General features: G+C 36.6%; 1 protein-coding gene across 1 annotated transcript in view; it reads right to left on the bottom strand.

The window, feature by feature from the left end:
* The window catches only part of crc (bZIP transcription factor crc), a 37,250-nt gene extending 22,045 nt beyond the window's left edge, over positions 1 to 15,205 (bottom strand). The window contains exons 1-3 of the mRNA XM_074091171.1: positions 15,045 to 15,205; positions 7,919 to 8,048; positions 6,892 to 7,013 (exon numbers count right to left, since the gene is read on the bottom strand). Of these exons, the coding sequence (XP_073947272.1) occupies positions 6,892 to 6,994 (103 nt within the window). The 5' untranslated portion in view covers positions 6,995 to 7,013; positions 7,919 to 8,048; positions 15,045 to 15,205. The remainder of the gene's footprint in view (positions 1 to 6,891; positions 7,014 to 7,918; positions 8,049 to 15,044) is intronic.
* Between the last annotated feature and the right edge of the window lie 3,604 nt (positions 15,206 to 18,809).

An 18,809-nucleotide genomic window follows, 5' to 3' on the forward strand; every position in this document is an offset into this window, starting at 1 on the left:
TATTATATATCTCAATCGTAGTTCAACGCGGGAATGCTGCCTGCGTGATGGGCACCATGCCAAGAGGCCCACCTCTCTTTTTTAATTAAAGTTTAAGTTTTAGTTATTTTAATTTAATAGTAGTTTTAGTCCTATGGATATTTTGTATTTTCTCAATATTTCTTAGTAAATTATGATAGTGTTTAGTTTAATTTTATTAATTGATTTAATTTAGTTTGATTTAATTTCAATTATGTAATTTGACATGTATTGATATCTGACATTAATTTTCTTGTCTATATACGGATCTGCCGTAAACTAAAATAACTAAGATAATCCATTCACAACGTGTAGATAAACTCCTCCTCATGTGCCACCATCAATTCATAAAATAGATAACTAAGGTCTACTACGTCTTCAAATTTACTTCAAGCGTAAAAAGCACAGAGGTCAGAGATTAGTCTTATCAAGCACGGAAAGTTCTCTGGCGTGTACGTCCGGCGAGGGCGTGATACGGCATCAAGAGATAATTGTAATTGAGTACTTTGCTTGGGTTGGGACCTGATAACAATGATTGTTCCAATTTTTTAATGAACTTCGTAGTATTGTAAATGCGCAGCAATTTATTGAATGCAAGAGCTCTATAACGGAGCGTGAAAACACAGACAGTTTCTAATTTATAATATATTTTAATATATATGTTATTGCAATTGACTAAATGCACACTAAAACAGGATTGTTTCAATTCTTACCAAAAATCACTTAGATTTTATTTATCCTTCTGTTCGTTTTTTAAGATGCTTGTAGCAAGTTTACTCAGGAAATAAACATTTACCCAATATTCTAACATAATTGGGATGCCCCAATTTTTGACAACGTATAATAAAGAAATAGGCTTTGTGCAGCGTTTTCAGAAATGCAGTGTCCCGTCACAAAGGCAGTAATAAAGCAGGTCTACACTCAAAAGCAAATTAACAGTTTAAAATGTTGCTGTCCTGCTTATAATAGCAAAGAGTGACAAAGATAGAACTTTAATTACATGATGCGCACCGGGCTTTAAACAGTTGTCATTTATCGTAAAGTCCGAAATGTATAAGAGTATTTCCAATGTATTTTTACAAATTAAATTATTAAATTACGACGTTATAAGTAAATATAAATGAATTTAAATATCAGATTTTAATTAAAAAATATCTATTTACTATCACACCATTAAACAAACAGGAATAATCGAAGCTAAAAGAAGAGAAATAAATAAAACTATTTGTCATGGTTCATTTAGGACCCTAAGCCGTGCTTAATACAAGCACGGCTTAGGGTCCTAAATGTCACATTGTAATGCCACAGATTATATTATGTATACGACCTGAATTTTTCTAGGCAATGGAACGTGGCTGTCTCACTATGACGTCATCCAGCGTATTTCGTAAAAAAATTATAAAAAATTAAATACTCATCCAAATTCAAAATCGATGAAAATGGTATCTTAAAATATCCTATTCTTTCCAAAAATAAAATAAAAACTATAGCTATTTTTTTTTTGGTGCATCCCAATTAAAAGTACATGTTTTACTTGTTATAATGTAATGTTAAATGTCTCCTCCCATTACACCGTATCATGCCATGACCGTAATAGGAACGTGTCAATAACGGAATTGCAAACGAATATAAATGACATCTGACGTGGCGTCGGTTGGTTACAGAAAGTGCTAGTGGCCATAGACTCATACTTTTCAATACAAAGAATATATTTTTTGGCCTGAAACGTTGCTTTTACGGTCATGGTATGATACGGTGTAATAGGTAGAGTCCTCAAATGCAATAATGATGTCTGCGAGGATGAATGGAAGGTGTACTTTAAATGTCTAATCGACATATAGATAAAATAGTTTTTTTTTTTAGTTTCTGCCTGCTTGTCTTTAAACCTAACAAGAATCGAATATTTAGTTACTCAATAGACGTTCATTGTGATCCATTATTTTTCTTCAGCTGGCATTTCAGGGTTAAAATTTATAGGTCTCGATTCACGATTACAAATCGGGAATGATCAGTGTAGTACTACAAGAGTGAAGTTTTTTCCAAGTTAACAGTTATTGAAGAAGAAAATATTGCTGATCTTTAATGGCCTAAGAAAAAATGCAAGTTAATGTCGAATGTCGAATTAAAAGTTCGCAAAAAGGTTACATTGTTTTGAAGGCTAAACTAAACTCAATTACACCGATATCGCAACAATATGCTCGATTAATTCCTCGCTTATTAATTGCAATAATCGCAGTAATAAAAGATGTAAGCTACTTCTTGGCTTAAAGTTTTAGAAAGCAGTAGTTTTTGTTCTTCAAAATAATAGTGATTTTCAATTACATCATCCCAAATCAAACCCAGACAAGTAAAATACTCCCAAGATAATAAAAAAAAAATTAAAAAAAAAAAACAAAAAACCCGACTGCCTTAAAAAATAAAAAGAAAACAAGTCCAGTGGGCTCCCACTCGACTTCGTGAGCGTCACGATTTAAATGGGTCCCGACTGTTGAACTTTAAGTTCCTAGCTACTTAACAAAGTTCTAGCCCACTAGACTTGTTTTCTTCTTTTTAGTATTTTTTAAGGCAGTCGGGTTTTTGTTTTTTTTAATTTATTGTTGTATTTCACACTTTTTTAATAGTTATGTGAAAATTGTAGATTTAAACTACTATAACCCATATATATTTAGAATGGGCTAGTTATTACCTTTCATCTGACACCCTCCCTACTCGATAGATTTTAATAAAAAAACATTTTTTTGAAAACTTACAATTTGGCGCCAAAAATCCGCCATTTTGATTTTTCAAGAATTTCATGTACTCAGTTTCACTCGCGTCATCAAGACGTATCATTTATCAAAATCGGTTCAGCCGTTGATTAGTTACGAGAGGACATAGGAATAGACATACATACATACATACATACATACATACGCGTCAAACACATAACACTCCATCTTCGCAGTCGGGTAAAAAGCGTATCAAATGCATTGAGTAATGCGATAAAAGTAGTCTAGATAAGAGTAGATATTTTTTCTACTCGCGTACTTACTACAATGTGCTGCTAACGATACCGCTATCGGTAATCAAATGAGGTGCATTGTGTGATCGCAACGTTGACATTTCATTGTGAAGCGTTTCACAGTGTTAATTTTCGCACTGCAAATCGCGGGATATACAAAAAATAATTCCTAAACCTTCAAAGTCGAAAAATTTATTTATTGTCCGTTATGTAAGTATTAATTATTTATTAATTGTTTGTTTGAGCTCGTAGAAAAAGTAATGTATGAAACTATTCATAATCAGCCATTGAGACACTCATGCTTATCTATTATGACATTCGGCTTCGCCGCAAACTCGCACTCGTGTCTCAATGGCTCTTATTATGATACAGTTGCATAAAAACTATTATTACGAGTAACATTTCCTGTTATTTTATAAATTATTCAGAGAAGGTAAATTAATGCACTTGGAATTACTCCGTGTCAGTGCACTTTTATTACATGCAACTTGACATAATTATTAAGGAAAATCAGAAGCAATTTCCTGTTACATTCCTATAGACCCAGAGATGGTGACACAAAATATTAGATCATTTGTACCAGTATGGCGGTTCTTTGGGGGCTAATTACGGAATGTCAAAAAAAATGATGGTCATAGCGCTGTTACCGCGGCCCAATCGCGTGGGCGTTAATCGAACGGATAAATAACGAGTGTCGAACGATTTGTTCCACAAAAATGATTACATTTCCGATAGTCGATAAAAAAAGATGTAGGCGGTAGCGCAATGCCATACTTCTCCGGTGTGGCTTACAACCCGCCATACTGATGCGAATACATTAATTTAGAAAAAGGTGGGGCCGCCGGTACCAGCGCTATGACCATCATTTTGTCATTCCGTAATTAGATTAGACCCCTGAAGAACTGCCATACTGGTACAAATCATCTAATATTTTGTGTCACCATCTCCCAGTCTACTAGCTTACCATACAGGCACAGCAAATAATTAATTTGGCATTGAGATTGAATGCGTAGTTTTGGTGTAGGCTTAATTGTCGTTCAAGGATAACCTGTATAAATGACTGCAAAGCTCGCCGTTCATTAATCACATAAAAAAACTACGTTTTATTTTTACAACACTTTTTAAAAACGATGAATAGCATTGTCTCATATCATACGACACGATGCCAATTAGATTAGAGATGCTACAATTTAAAAAGTTAGCGCAATTTTTGTTCTTGGCGATTACTTTACCTCACTAAAATTACTCTATCACGGTAAAACTGTAGATTTCAATTACACGCATTAAATTATTTACTAGCTATAAAATTAAAATCGTCTTATTCGGGTTCAGGGTTCCATTTACCTTAAAAAATAAAAACAATGGATCACTTCGTTGTTTGTCTATCTATCTATACGTCAATACCTTTTTTTATCAACACAAAGAGGTAATCAGTTTAAATTAATACGAAACACCTTATGGCTATGGTCTTAAGCAACATTTAAATAAGTATCTAAATTCACACGATCAAAAGGGTTCACTAATATGTTGCAGAAAATCAAATGTCATAATTTCGTTTCACATAACAACCTTGAGTAGAATCATCATATCACCGAATTACTTTTTGCATATATTTTTTCGCATACTGTCATTTCTCATAATTTTGGAAAGCACAATATTAACATGGCATAATATTGCTGAGAATAATATTTATATGTCCGAATAGTTATTACGCAGAAAGATATATCTCATAGTTCATAAAGATAAAAAGCAGAATAAAATTTTACTAAACATTACTTGCAATTAAATTACGGTTATTATTTACCCTAACCCTTATTGGTAGGTAATAGTAAGATTCTGGCGCTTCGCCGGCCGCTGCCGCGGCACGGTTGCTTCGCTCGCTCGGCTTGCGCGCTGTTGTGCCCGCAGTTCTAACCTAACCCAACCTACTTATGTAGCTGCTATGCTGTTCTGGCGCTACGCCTGTTGCTGTCACAGCGCTCTTACTTTGCTGGCCTTAATTTATGGTAACTGTTCGTTCCTTTAACCATGTCATTATGCCATGTTAAGGACAGCACTATTTGAAATTCCGTGAAAATACTATTGTATTGTATTGTGTTGTATTATATTCTATATTGGGATTGGGGGAGCCTATGTCCAGCACAGGACGTCTTTCGGCTGACATGATGATGACTATTGTATTGTCCAAACTAGTATTCGCTATGCCATTATGCCATATAAAAATCGGCGGTACTATTGTTCTGGTATTTAATATTCTGCAGAAGTATATTCGGCGATAACAGTGTTCTGCCATTTAATTTCCTGAGATATTCATGGAAAAGTATCATTCGGCTAAAAAAATATATGTGATACCAGTTATGCGAAGTGTATTTCGGAGAATCGATATTATGCAAGATAAAGGGAACCCGATCAAAAGATACAACCCCTTTTGCAAGTGTACCTACTTTCATACAAAAACTATGAGTATCAAAACCTATAGGAACATCCTGTTGAAATAGAATTATGAAATTTGGCAAAAAGTAACGTCTCGCGACACAGGAAAAGAAAGTCCGACAATCAACTTAGATTTTGCTGTATTTCAATTCAATACGGAACCCTCAGTGCGCGAAGTGCATTTTTTCGATTCAATGTTCGAGTACTATTTTAAGTTTTTACGTTAATTGATTACCGTTTTAGATTGTTCTTGGAATATTTCTAATAGTAAAATAACGACACATTTTTTATCTGTAGCTGTAGGTATTACGTATTTCAGATACTTCACTCACATTATCAGATATCAGTAGTGATAAAAGTGAAGAGCTCTTATATCCTTGTTCCTGTATTTAGTACACCTGTCCAAAGGATATGCGAGCAAATTGACATTTGGGCAAAGTTCAATGCCTTTCACATTGCCCTCATAGTTTCCCGTTAATTTCTGCTCTACAAACTTTTTCCCAAATCAGTAGTAGATTTTTCGATATCCATAAGCTAATAATAATAATTTAGTCAAAATATTTTAACTTTGACATTCTTATATTTGTGATTGAATAAGTTCCTTCACTTCATTCCTTGCATCAGCTTAAATATAAAAAGTTTTACCAGGAAATAAATCATGAAAATTATGTTGTGATCATTACTCCTTAACTAAGTCTTTTAACTTATTTTTGATGTCAAAGTAACGTGTTGTAGAAACGCAGAGCCTAATCTCTTTATTGCTGAACGCTTGCTAAGCTTCTGTTTTTTATTAAATTTAGTCAATAATTCTAAAAAAGTTCGTATTCGTAAAAGTAAAGTATTGATTCACTACCAGTTAGTGTATCGAATTGTTTTGATCGTTAAAGAAATGTCTTAATATTTTTACTTTTCAGCCAACCAACAAGCTTTGGTGTGAGAGACTAAAATTAGTTTAGCATTAAAAATAATTTCTCAGAAATCTTCTGTGATACAACACCAGTTTAGAAATAAATATCTTTAGTTTGTATGTAGTTTTAGTTACCTAAACTTGGAATATTCCGTACAAAATACGAAATACTTCGAAAAATATTCCGGCCAATATATTATCATTGAATTAGTTTTTGTTTAGCGCATATACCATTTTAACTAACCCATAACAAACAATAAAAGTACTTATTTCGGGTAAAAAAAAAAAACATTAGTATATTAAGACATCTGGAGGCCTTGGGGCAACAAAGGAGCGGAGGCCCCTGAGCGAAAAAAGAATGTTTGAAAAAACGGAACAGTAACCGACCTCTCGCAATTTCCTATTTTAAAAACCGCTATTTTAGGATGCTCTCCCATATTTTCGGCCCTATCCTGATAAGGACTTCACAGGTAACTGGATAAGGTTTAGGATTTAACTTTTCCAAGATGTAAGTTGTAACAAGCATACGCACCATCGTTGTCAAGGAGGTCAGTTTCGAGCAGCAAAGAGCACTCTTCAGTGGTGAGCAGGCCGTCGGCCGAAGCCAGCGTCCAATCCCATATACTCGCACTCATTCTTAGAGAGTTTGACAATCTGAAAAATTTAACCAATCCTCTATCAACATTTTTAAGTTTCAAAGAAATATTAAGAATCTCAAGGATACATATTAGCAGAAGCCATTGTTAATAAAATAACAAGAAGGGAAGGGGATTTGCATGAAATACAATTGGTAAAAATAATTAATATATAGCAATTTTGTGTTGCCTTTTTTTGTTAATGTAGGAATCCAATTGGGTACTAAGTTTGATTTATTCTTTAATTTGTCCGTCTATTTAAAATGGCCTTTTTTTAATCAAATGTAGCGTACATGCATATATACAAATATATACATTTATACATAAAGACAATAACATAACGCCTAATTGTAAAAGAAAATTGGAGAGCTGGTACTGGTAGACCTACTAGTATTAGACACAAATACTGGGCGTTTCAAAATTGTTACGACTAACAAAATTACAAATATTTTTTTCACTTCACATGCTCTTAAAGTTCGTGTTTATGCTGCATCTAGGCGACATAAAATGACTTATTATGCTCTAGTGCATAAAATAAAATCTTCGTCTAAGACCAACTTAAGACCAAGGTAGTCAAGTGTCAACAGCCACAAACAAAAAAGGTTTTTCCATATTTTTAAAATAAATTTTAATTTATATAAACTAAAAATCAATCAAATCAATCATAATAAATCAATAAAATTAAAAAATAGAATTATCATAATAATGCATAAAAAATAAAAGGTACATAGAATTGTTTCCACTGTTGCTATTTAATTTCCTCGCAATCTAAGTGAAAAGCAGTGTAAAACTCGAGCATTAAACCTATTTTCCCCTCGACATGTCTATCCACCCTCGCCGTACCGACTCGAGTGGCAATATGAACGTCTTAGGCAAAATGACTCGTTTTATGCTCTTGTTGTACAATCTACTATTTATACATACCAAGAATGATGACACGAGCCCAGGTAGGTGGCAATCAAGGTCCGTTGATCGGAGGCTTATGATGGCGTCCAAGGGTGGTGATGAGAGTTGTTGTGGGACAAAGCTGTCCGTTGAGGGCGCCATGATGGCACTGAAAAATAGAAATCATGTGGTTTTAATCAGGTTCCTGTATGTAAAAAGCGATGCCTGTTATATATTTATCATGCGTTACTATTTTATTGTGAACATCATAAAATAATGACATCAATACATTGAAAATTGTTTAAAGTATAGTGCGACCGCGCCATATTTAAGGTCAAATACTCTCATAGATAACCTCCTCTTTTTTTTGAAGTCGGTTAAAATGCACTCAAAAACTTAATTGATTCGGGCGTTATTTGCGGAGTTCTTAACGTCCGATAAGGACTAACAGCTACAAAAATAGAGTTATGGTAGATATATATGAGTGATTTGGGTTACAGGAGTATTGTCATATTTTTGAGCATTTTTGTCCTTGCCTACTATAATACCTCAAACTTAAAACCTAAAATTGCTAAAAGTGGCTCCGAAGCGGTAACGTTTCGTGTGCTCTGCCTACCCCACTTGGGAATACAGGCGTGATGTTTGTCTGTTTGACTACTATAATACTTCTAGTAACTTTTAAGTGTATCTACCCAAGAGAGTGAACTACACCCACAGTCAAAATAACACACTGAATTGCAATCGTTTTCACCACTTCTTTCCGTCATGTGGAAAAGGATAAGGATAGATAGAGATAGACAATATTTCCTTTTGTACAGTAAAAAGTTTACATACATACACCTATAGGTGAAAAACTTAAGTAAATAAATTACCTGTTGTATGTAGTAGTAACAGTAACGTGTCTGTATAAACAAATTGACGTTCCAAATTGGAAAAATGACTTAGCTCCATATTAATTCTGTGCACTACTACATACAACAGGTCATTTACTTAAGTTTTTCACCTATACCTTCCTTTGGGCAGACAGGTAAACAAGCTTTGAGCGACAGTGGGTTAGATACCTATATCACTCTCTAGCACTTGTATAGTTGCAGATGAATTTTAAAAAAAGTTATGCAAGAAGTTCACATGCTCCACTATTTTAAATAGCTATAATATAATGGCTTTTCAATTTTCCAACATCATGCCAAAGAGGCATAAAACTGAAGTTGTTTATTCCATTACCTGTCTAGATAAATGTGTTTGTTACGATCATCGTTGGTATTCATTAATTGTTGCAAAAATCTAGTTTTTAGTGGTTTTGTTTTGTTATTATTCAAGAAACTCCTGAGGTTATCGCACACAACCGCCTCATCATCGCCCCACCTCCAGATATTAACTTAAATGTCGCGTCAGTTCGAATGCTTCCTTTTATTAAAATACGTAGAGGTGTGCAGCATTATTTGTTTTTTTTTTTTTTAAAGAAAATGATCACATTCATATATATGAATGCGAAATTATTGTTAAAAAAATAGCTTTTGCACGCGACTTCATCCGCTAAGAATTAGCATATCGCATATCGCAGGCACTGTGCAATTTATAGTAAAAAAAAACACAAACGGGACTTATCACGCTATTATTGCACAAGTAATATTTACCTCGACGTTTCGGCAACGTTACAGTTGCCGTCGTCACGAGTAGACTGAAGTGTGGGGTGTCAAGTCTGCCTAGCAGCGCGAGTTCTTCGAACTACCCGCACTTGATCACTAATAGTGCCGGCACTCGTATCACGAACTACCCGCACTTGTTCACTTTTATTAGTCACCCTATCACACTGACACACAACACTAACAACGTCCGATCGTCCCTCCGAACATTCATTCCTGCAATTGCAACTGTGAAATTTTCCCGGGTAAAAACACCCAAACCTTACGTCCTTTCCAGGGTTTCAAACTATACATATACCAAATTTCATCTAAATCGGTTTAACGATTAACATGAAGAGGTAACAGACAGACAGTTACTTTCACATTTATAATAACAGTCAGGATACTATACCGCTTTCATTTTTGTGACGGGATGTAGACGCTTGTTTCGCTCAAGCAAAGTTGCCATGGAATCTATACAGCCGTATTTACAGAAGTTTCCTTTTCTAATTGTAAAACACCGGCCAAGTGCGAGTCTGACTCGCGCATGAAGGGTTCCTTGCTATGATCTATACAACTTTAGAAATTAGCAAAAAACGGCAAAAAATCACGTTTGTTGTATGGGAGCCCCCTTAAATATTTATTTCATTCTGTTTTTAGTATTTTTAGCGGCAACAGAAATACATCATCTGTGAACATTTCAACTGGACAGTTGTCCAGCTATCACGGTTCACCAGATACAGCCTGGTGACCGACAGACAGACAAACGAAAAGTGAAGTCTAATAGGGTCCTGTTTTTTTACCCTTTGGGTACGGAACTCTAAAAATGAAAAAATATTTTGCTCTTGCTATCAGCAAAATTAAACAGCAAAACCCAGCAAAATAGAGAAATTAAATTAAATTTATATGTATCATTACTTTTTTAGGGTTCCATACCCAAAGGGTGCCAACGGGACCCTATTACTGAGACTCCGCTGTCGTCTGTCTGTCTGTCTGTCCATCCGCCTATCACTGGGCTCTATCTCTGAAGCCGTAAAAGTTAGACACTTGAAATTTTCACAGATTATGTATTACTGTGGCCGCTATAACTACAAATACTAAAAATAAAATAAAGTTACAAATGAAAGGGGGGTCGTCATACAAGAAACGTGTTTTTTTCAGCGTTTTTTGGTTGCTAGGCGTTATTAGCCGTTGCTAAGGCGACCGAGTCGCTTAGCAACGGGTAGCTATGTCGTTTGAATATTTACCTTTAAGTTTGCGATTTTAATGATGTTTTATAAAAGCTTCGATAGTTCGATAATAAGCAATTTATGATCCACAAACATCAATGAAGCCAACTTTGATAAAGCGCTCGCCAAATCCACACCGTATTAATCAATATGATTACCTATTGTTTTTTACAAACTAAGTATTTAACACTATTTACAAGGTTTATATACAGTTTAATATTTATTCATACTAGTCGAGCTTCTTATTATTTAATTACACGAATTATTACGAAGTCCGCGGAATTTCCCGCGAATGAACCGCTCTGACAGATATTTTTATTTTTGAGCCGCGAGCGGCCCGTTGCTGGCAATGGTTTCAGAAGCAAACAGCCAGAACCAAAGAGGATGAGAATTCAAATTGTTTTTTATTCGAAATACTAGCACAAGTGCTTACATTTCGGCGATATTTTTAGAAGCTTTTCTTTAGCTTGCCCTGTTTGTTTATTTATTGTTTGTTTGGGTCAAATCTTGGAAGCTAAATTTGACCTACTTCCAGTGGTCTGATCGATTTGAAATTTGGCATACTTATGTAAATTTGGTGACAATACAATAATCTGGCAGTGACATCTTGGTGGTCCTGCCAGGCTCGTCTCTGCAGGAGGGAACCCCTCAATAGTTAATAGTACCGACTTGAAATTTGGTACAGATATGTAGTTTAGACGACAATGCAAGTACAGTCAACAAAAAGTACATTTGGCAAAAAAAACTTTTAATAAAAACTTATTTCAAGCATTATATTTATTTGCAGTGTAATGTAACTATGTTTGCTTGGGTGGAATCTTTCAACTCAAATTTGAAGTGGATATCTTCAACCGATTGAGCTGAAATTTTAAACGCATGTACCTATAAATCAGATGACAATTCAATATTATTATAACATGGAGTTGATCTGATGATAAAGCTAGCGGGTGACCATAGGAACTCTGTGATAAACGACACGACCGCATTTAGTTTGAACTCGTTTGTCGCCTTGACGCGTACTTTGGTAACCAGGGGCATAAAGTACATTCAGCCAAAAAAAATATATATTAGAAGAATTTTAAGAAAAACTTTTACTGAATTGTTTACGGAACCCTTCATGTACGAGTCCGCTCGCACTTGGCCAATTTTTGAATATATATTTATTTTAGTACTTTATGCCCCTGGTTACCAAAGTACGCGTCAAGACGACAAACGAGTCCAAACTCAATGCGGTCGTGTCGTTGAATGTATATTACCATTGTTTTATTAAGAATCATAGGCATGTTGCAATGTTGTTTTAAAAACATCCTATATGCGACTTTGCGTCATAATGACGTCACCGGCACCAAACTTACGCTCCCTGGTGATCTATCTATTGAAAAATAACGCCATCTCTTGTTCTAGGTGAGCAGTATATGTAGGCTCTATATAAGTGTGGCATTTTCACATAGATGGCGCTAAGCGATAAATAAGTCGCCAATTATAAAAAAACTATCCTACTATCTCAAGATCACATTGGGAAATTTTGCTGTAAAATGAAAACTGTGAGGCGGTTAGGACTTAAGAATACAGTATGAAGCCTGGACTGGCGTAAACCCATGATGAGGCTGATATGATCACCTCTGGTGTGTACAAGCCTCAACAAAAAGTAAGAAAAAGAAAATCTAAATCAGTTCAGTGTTTTAGATGTGAAAAGGAAACAAACAGACTGACAATTTTTCACATTTAGAGTATTAGTGGGATACATTATTTATCCTAGTTAATCATGTTGATAGACAATACTGGTTTTGTTTTTACTGCCATTACTAAATTCCAAGCATTGTCTAGAAGGGTAGTGTCACATATTAAAGCTAAAAATTTGTGTCAGTATGTTACAGCTGTTTTTCCGTTTCCGGCTGTCAAACAGTTAACTACGCGAAAAGAGGCTCCTGCGATTTTCAATCGAAAATATTTGTTAAAGTGCACCACAAACCGTGTGTTCGGCGGATTTACACAGCAAAGTCTTTGGAAAACACCATTAACAAAGGAATATAAGTTATTCAAGAAGAAACCCTGCTTAAACTGTGTGTGAAAAACTGTGAAGTGAAGGACAAGGTGGAATTAATAGGTATTCACTTTTCACATCCATCGGGAGGGTAGGGTGGAATTTAGTTTTCACTTTGATGCGTCAACTGACAACTGTCACCTGCCGCTCGATCTCCAGTGTTGCCATTACATGAAAAACAAAGCTACCAAAATAAATAAAGTACTATTTTAGTAGAATCCTAATACAATGGATCCACAACTAAAATTATTATGGGAAAAAATAAAAGAAGAAATGCAGCAACAAACCGCTGTAATAAATGAAAATATGGCTATTACAATGGACAAAAAACTAAAACCTTTAGTGGAAGAGACAGCATCATTAAAAAAAGAAGTTGATGTCTTAAAATCAAAAATATACTTCTTGGAGAAGGATGCAAGGAAGAATAACTTGATCCTTCATGGCGTCCCAGAAACTGAAACTCACTTTTCGGAACTACTGGCCAGCGTAACCTCAGTATAAGACAATGTTAGCGACAAAGCAAATTTGAACACCTGAGACAAGTGGGAAATTAGTAATGCATACAGAATTGGAAAGAAAACTGAAAATAAGATAAGACCCATATGTGTCACGCTCACTCTACAATGGAGAAGAAATGAACTTCTTAGAAACAAAAAGTATCTACCAGAAAACATATATGTAACCGAAGATTATCCTAAGGAAGTTCTCTTAGTAAGGAAAAAGCCAAAAAATAAACTGAAAGAGGAACTTGAAAAGGGTAAAGAAGGGTATATTGCATATGATCGGTTAATCATAAAAGAAAAAAATTAAAAGGGAAAGCGCTCACCCACAGAATCACCTAATACGCCCAAAAACCGAGACACGCATTTTGAAAAACAAACCCAAACTAAATAAAACAAACTCTTTCTTCAGAGCAGGGTCTAGCGAAAATAATAAAATGCAGATCTAACAATTAAAAGAAACCAGGAGCAGACGGAAAACTAAAACGCTAAACTTAAAAAATACAACAACAAAAGGTCCCAACCAGGCCGGTAACCTTGGGACGTCAGACCAACACCCTCCAACGAGGCAGTTGGAGGAGGCCTATGTCAAAAGACACACCGATCTGAGGGACATTTTATGATAATCAACAACAAAAAAAATATATATAGAAAACTACCAGTTCGGAACAAAAAGGGTATATTATTATTATTATGTTACAGTAGTAAGTACTGTTGCAACACTTTTATGGCCACAGACCGTCTGTTTAACAATAAGTCAAAAAGAAAATCATATATGGGTTTAGGTAGCTGTAAACTGTTGTGCTATTGCTGTACACTGAAAGCAGCCAATGATCGCCAAACTATACCTACAGTAAGAGACAGAATTACAATGGCTAATAGTCTTCCTCAACCTTGACATTCAAGAGTATCCTTGAGTACCAATGGAGCTATATCTTTTTATTAATTAATATGTAATTAATTAAGGTACAGAACTAACAATTTGGTATTAAAAGATAGGAACTTGATCTGTGGGGAAACAAACATTTTCATAGTATTTTAATTGATAACAACACAAGCAATTGAAGTCGAGAAAGTTTCTGCCATGAGGTGCTATTGTTAATTTGTTTCATGACAAAGCCCATGTTACAGTTAAATTTGGCAGCAATAAGTACTTTCTAATAACAAAACCTCTCTTACAAAATGTACTATGTCAACACCTCAACAGATTTATGTTACCATTTCCCAAGTCTAGTTACAAAATGTTTTGCAATGCTCACACCAGCTACATTGCAACCACCTAGTCTAAAACATGCCATGTGGCAGCATGATATGCATGAATAACAAACAAATAGTTTTACAAAGCGAACAATTTAATTTCCTCACATTATTGATTTATTTATTTGATATTTTCTTTCTACACTAGTCATGAATAACAAGATATAACAAATAACCAGATGAGATACATAAAATTCAGTGACAGATTGTATTTGCTGAAAACAACTTTACAAACAGTAGAAAACACACGGTCAGCAATCATCTGAACTGATTCTAATGCAATCATCTTCATACCAATGAACATATTATTATAATCAGTTGATGCGAGAGCGAAGTACATACAAAAAGCATATGACGTATACGAGTGACTGTGACTGTTTGGTTTGTTGTTATGGCGTAAGGAGTCTCCCGCCATAAGTGAAAGCCAATATTGTCGGAATGCGATACCGCTATCGTACATTTTAATCTGCCTATAATATCACATAAAAAATACTTGAATGGTATACTCACAACATATTGATTTCTTGTATGTAGGCACACGGAGGTGTGCAAGCGTTGGGGTAACTAGAAACCCATCGTGATCACAATTAATAGCACGAGAAGAACAAAAAACACGTTTATTAGCTGTGGGCCATTGATGAGTAATGAACGAGAACGTCGAGAACGATGTGAAAAGAATTTCATTTCTCTAAACCTACGTTTCGTAGCGTTAATAACGTTTCGTTTTAAGGTGATTTATAAACGTCAAGTGATATTTTACAGAAAAATATGAATTTATGTACTGTTCGTGTCAGTCATTATTAAGTACCTAGTTGAAGTTAGTTAGTTAGTTATTGGTTGATATTTATACAAACCTATGTTTACAATAATGAAAAACAAATATAAAATATACGTGTAATAAGTGTACGTGTACGAATGAGTTTCTTGAAACGGAACGAAACGTACAAAAAACCTATTCATCATGGACCAAATTAGACATGGGTAATCTCAACTCCGCGAAGTGATCCGACTCACTAGATCCAGCTCCGGTGTCGGTACCGAATCCGCTTATTGAATCCGACTCCTTTATAGACTCCGGTTCTATCGAGCGATTATTAATTTATCTATGGCCGATCCGCCCCGGCTCGGTTCGGTCGGTCGGTGTCGGTACGGTACTGCGGTGCCCCACCCGCTGACTGAACTGAAGTACAGATTCGTGAGAGAGAGAAAGATTCGTTCGTTAGTCCAAGTCCGAGTACCGAACCGAACCGACCAACCAAACATAGATAATAAGATCCAAGTCCAAGATCCGATCCGCAGGGCTACTACGAACCGAACCGAACCGAACCGACCAACCAAACATAGAAAATAAGATCCAAGTCCAAGATCCGATCCGCAGGGCTACTACGAAACTCCAAAATCGAAGTTCGTGTCGTGCGGTCCCTCTGACACAAACTATTTAATACGAGAGCGAGAGGGACGGTACGATACGAACTTCGAGTTTCGTAGTAGCCCTGCCGATCCGATCCGAGCCGAGCGAGAGCGAAAGCAGGCGGACGGAGCGAGTCAGTGTGAGTGAGCGTGACGGCGATCACGAGCGAGGCGAGCCGCTCGATCCAGTCGGAGTTAGTAACTCCGGAGTCAATAAGATTTGAAAGGAGTCATTAAGGGATTCGGATCCGCTTGAGGATCTCTTTTGAATCTTCAGATCCGGATTTACCCACCTCTAGACCAAATGGACCTAGCCGTCCAACTGACAGTGACAGCCAAATCAACCGCGTTTACGAAGCTAGTTAGTTTATATTATAATGCGTTTCACATATTGACCCTTGGGCAAATTAAAGCCCGGTTTAATAAGCAACTGTGCTTTGCATTTCTATCGCATTCCCATTTCAAGACCGATTTTTACCAGATACGTCACTAAGTTCTCTTGTACTGTCGTTAGGGCATGGATACCGGTATTCGGTATTACCGAAAAACCGGGATACCGGTCATTTTTTCCCCTCTTTCAATACCGGTATTAAATATCTACAAAACCGGTTTTTCGGTATTTTGACTTGTGCTTAAAATAGTAATAGTCGACTTTAATTTCAAACAGGAAAGCACTTTTAATAACTTGTCTTCAGACTTATGGCTTTTGAAGTTACTTACCTCTTAATCTACTTTCAAATTTCAAATTTACCGCGCACAAGTTTGCTTTGTTTATTTGTAGTGTAAGCTTTCTCGAAGTTGGACCTACCTAACTGGACCGTTTGTCCCAGGTATACATAGTCGTCAACAACTTCGAGCGCAGAGCCCCCGACTATTGCGGGAGTTGGGACTACATGGAAATTAGTTAGACATGACTTTCGTCTTGCCCATGTTCATTTTTAGGCCAACTCGGTCGGAAACTGCTGAGGTCGGCGAGCATAGCACTGAAGTCTTCCATGGTCTCAGCCATGACTACAATATCGTTGGCGAATCGAAGGCGAGTGAAGTACCCGCCATTAATGTTGATGCCTCGTCCTTTCCAGTCCAGAACCTTAAAAGCATCCTCCAATGCAACGGTGAACAGTTTCGGAGCGATCACATCTCCTTGTCTGACTCCCCGCTGCAGAGGAATAGGCTTCGTGCTCTGGTCATGTAATCGGACGGACATAGTGGCGTTTTTGTACAGACACTAGACACTTCAACACTCCGATATACCGGTAGTCAACTGCACCGCTGGAGAACCTGCATCACAGCCCAAGTCTCGATCGAATCGAAGGCTTTCTCGTAGTCCACAAATGCAAGGCAAAGGGGGAAGTTATACCCTTCGGTCTTCTGTATAACCTGCCGCAACGTACATGTGGTCTACGGTACTATAGGTTTTCGGAAGCCGGCTTGTTCGGGAGGCTGGAAATCGTCAAACCTGCTTGCGAGACGATTTGTGATGACCCTGAAAAACAGCTTGTAAACATGGCTCAGAAGTGAGATGGATCTATAATTCTTCAGCAAGGTGTTATCACCTTTTTTGAAGATGAGCACCACCACTGTCTTCTGTTCCATGCTTTCGGTGTTCCCCCTTGCTGGAGGACGGAACTAAACGGCGTCTTGAGGTCCTTAAGGACTGGTTTACCACCCGCCTTCAAGAGTTCGGCTGTAATTTCATCGTCACCCGGGGCTTTGTCATTCTTAAGCTATTTGAGGGCTATACTAATCTCGTACAGGCTGACGTCTGGGATGTATTCGTGATAGTGTCGGGTTAATCTAGCCCTCGGGTCTTTAGCTAGATTTTCGACGGGTGTTCGGGTTGTCGTGTCGCTGTCCATTAAACCTCTCGTTTTCCCCCAACAGCTCAGGTTTGGATGAAATGATTCTGCCGTCGTCGGTCTTCAACTTCATTAACCGGCTTTGACTTACAGACAGATCCCTGTTAAACACCTTAGATCCTCTGATACGCTCAATAGCCTTTTCAATGCTATTTATTAGTATTAAATCGGCGTACATCGCGCTTCAGAGATTTTGAGATCTGCCTATTGAACTGCTGATAGCGACAATTAAGCGTCACCAGAAGACTGTAGCAGCATCTCACGCCTCACCTCCATGAGCCTAAGGCCAGAGCGCGAGAGCTTATTGGTTCTAGTACGGCGGGTTTTGAAGAAGTTAGATCCGATCGTATGGACAGCTTCCACAAACCCGTCGTTGTAATCGTCCACGTCGCTACCTAGGCATTCGAAATGGTTTGAAGTTTGAGCTGAAAGCTCTCGGGGTTTTGGAGCTGAGCTGGTTCCGGGCGGAGCGAAGATTTCATCAGTAGAGACCTTACAAGCTTGAACTGGATATTTAATGAGCCTCGTACAAGCGAAAGAAATTATGCGAAAATTTGGTTGGGAACTAATAATCGGTGAAACAATTTTCACCGAAGAATTAGAGAATCTAATTCCATATTATATAAGTATTAGTTAACAATTAACAACTTAAGTTTTTTTATTTTAATACTTGCTCATTAAAAGGGAAGTTTATTAATTGCTTTTCATGTATATTGGTTATATTTCAACAAAACAACAGACTTATACAGAAAGAAAGAAAAATAAAGGGAAAATTTGGAAAAATACCGAAAAATTACCGAAATACCGGGATACCGGTTTTCAAAATTTGAATACCGGAATAATACCGGTATTGCCATCAAGCCCAATACCGCATAGCCCTAACTGTCGTCTTAAAATAGCAAGCAGCATAATCGTAAACGTAACTAACCAATCTTGGAAGTGATGGATTTCAAAAGATTTTCAGTAACAGAAGAAATACCACTAAAAACGTTATTAAATACGTTGG

This window comes from Choristoneura fumiferana, chromosome 8, assembly GCF_025370935.1.
Source record: "Choristoneura fumiferana chromosome 8, NRCan_CFum_1, whole genome shotgun sequence".
Classification (NCBI taxonomy): Eukaryota; Metazoa; Arthropoda; class Insecta; order Lepidoptera; family Tortricidae; genus Choristoneura; species Choristoneura fumiferana.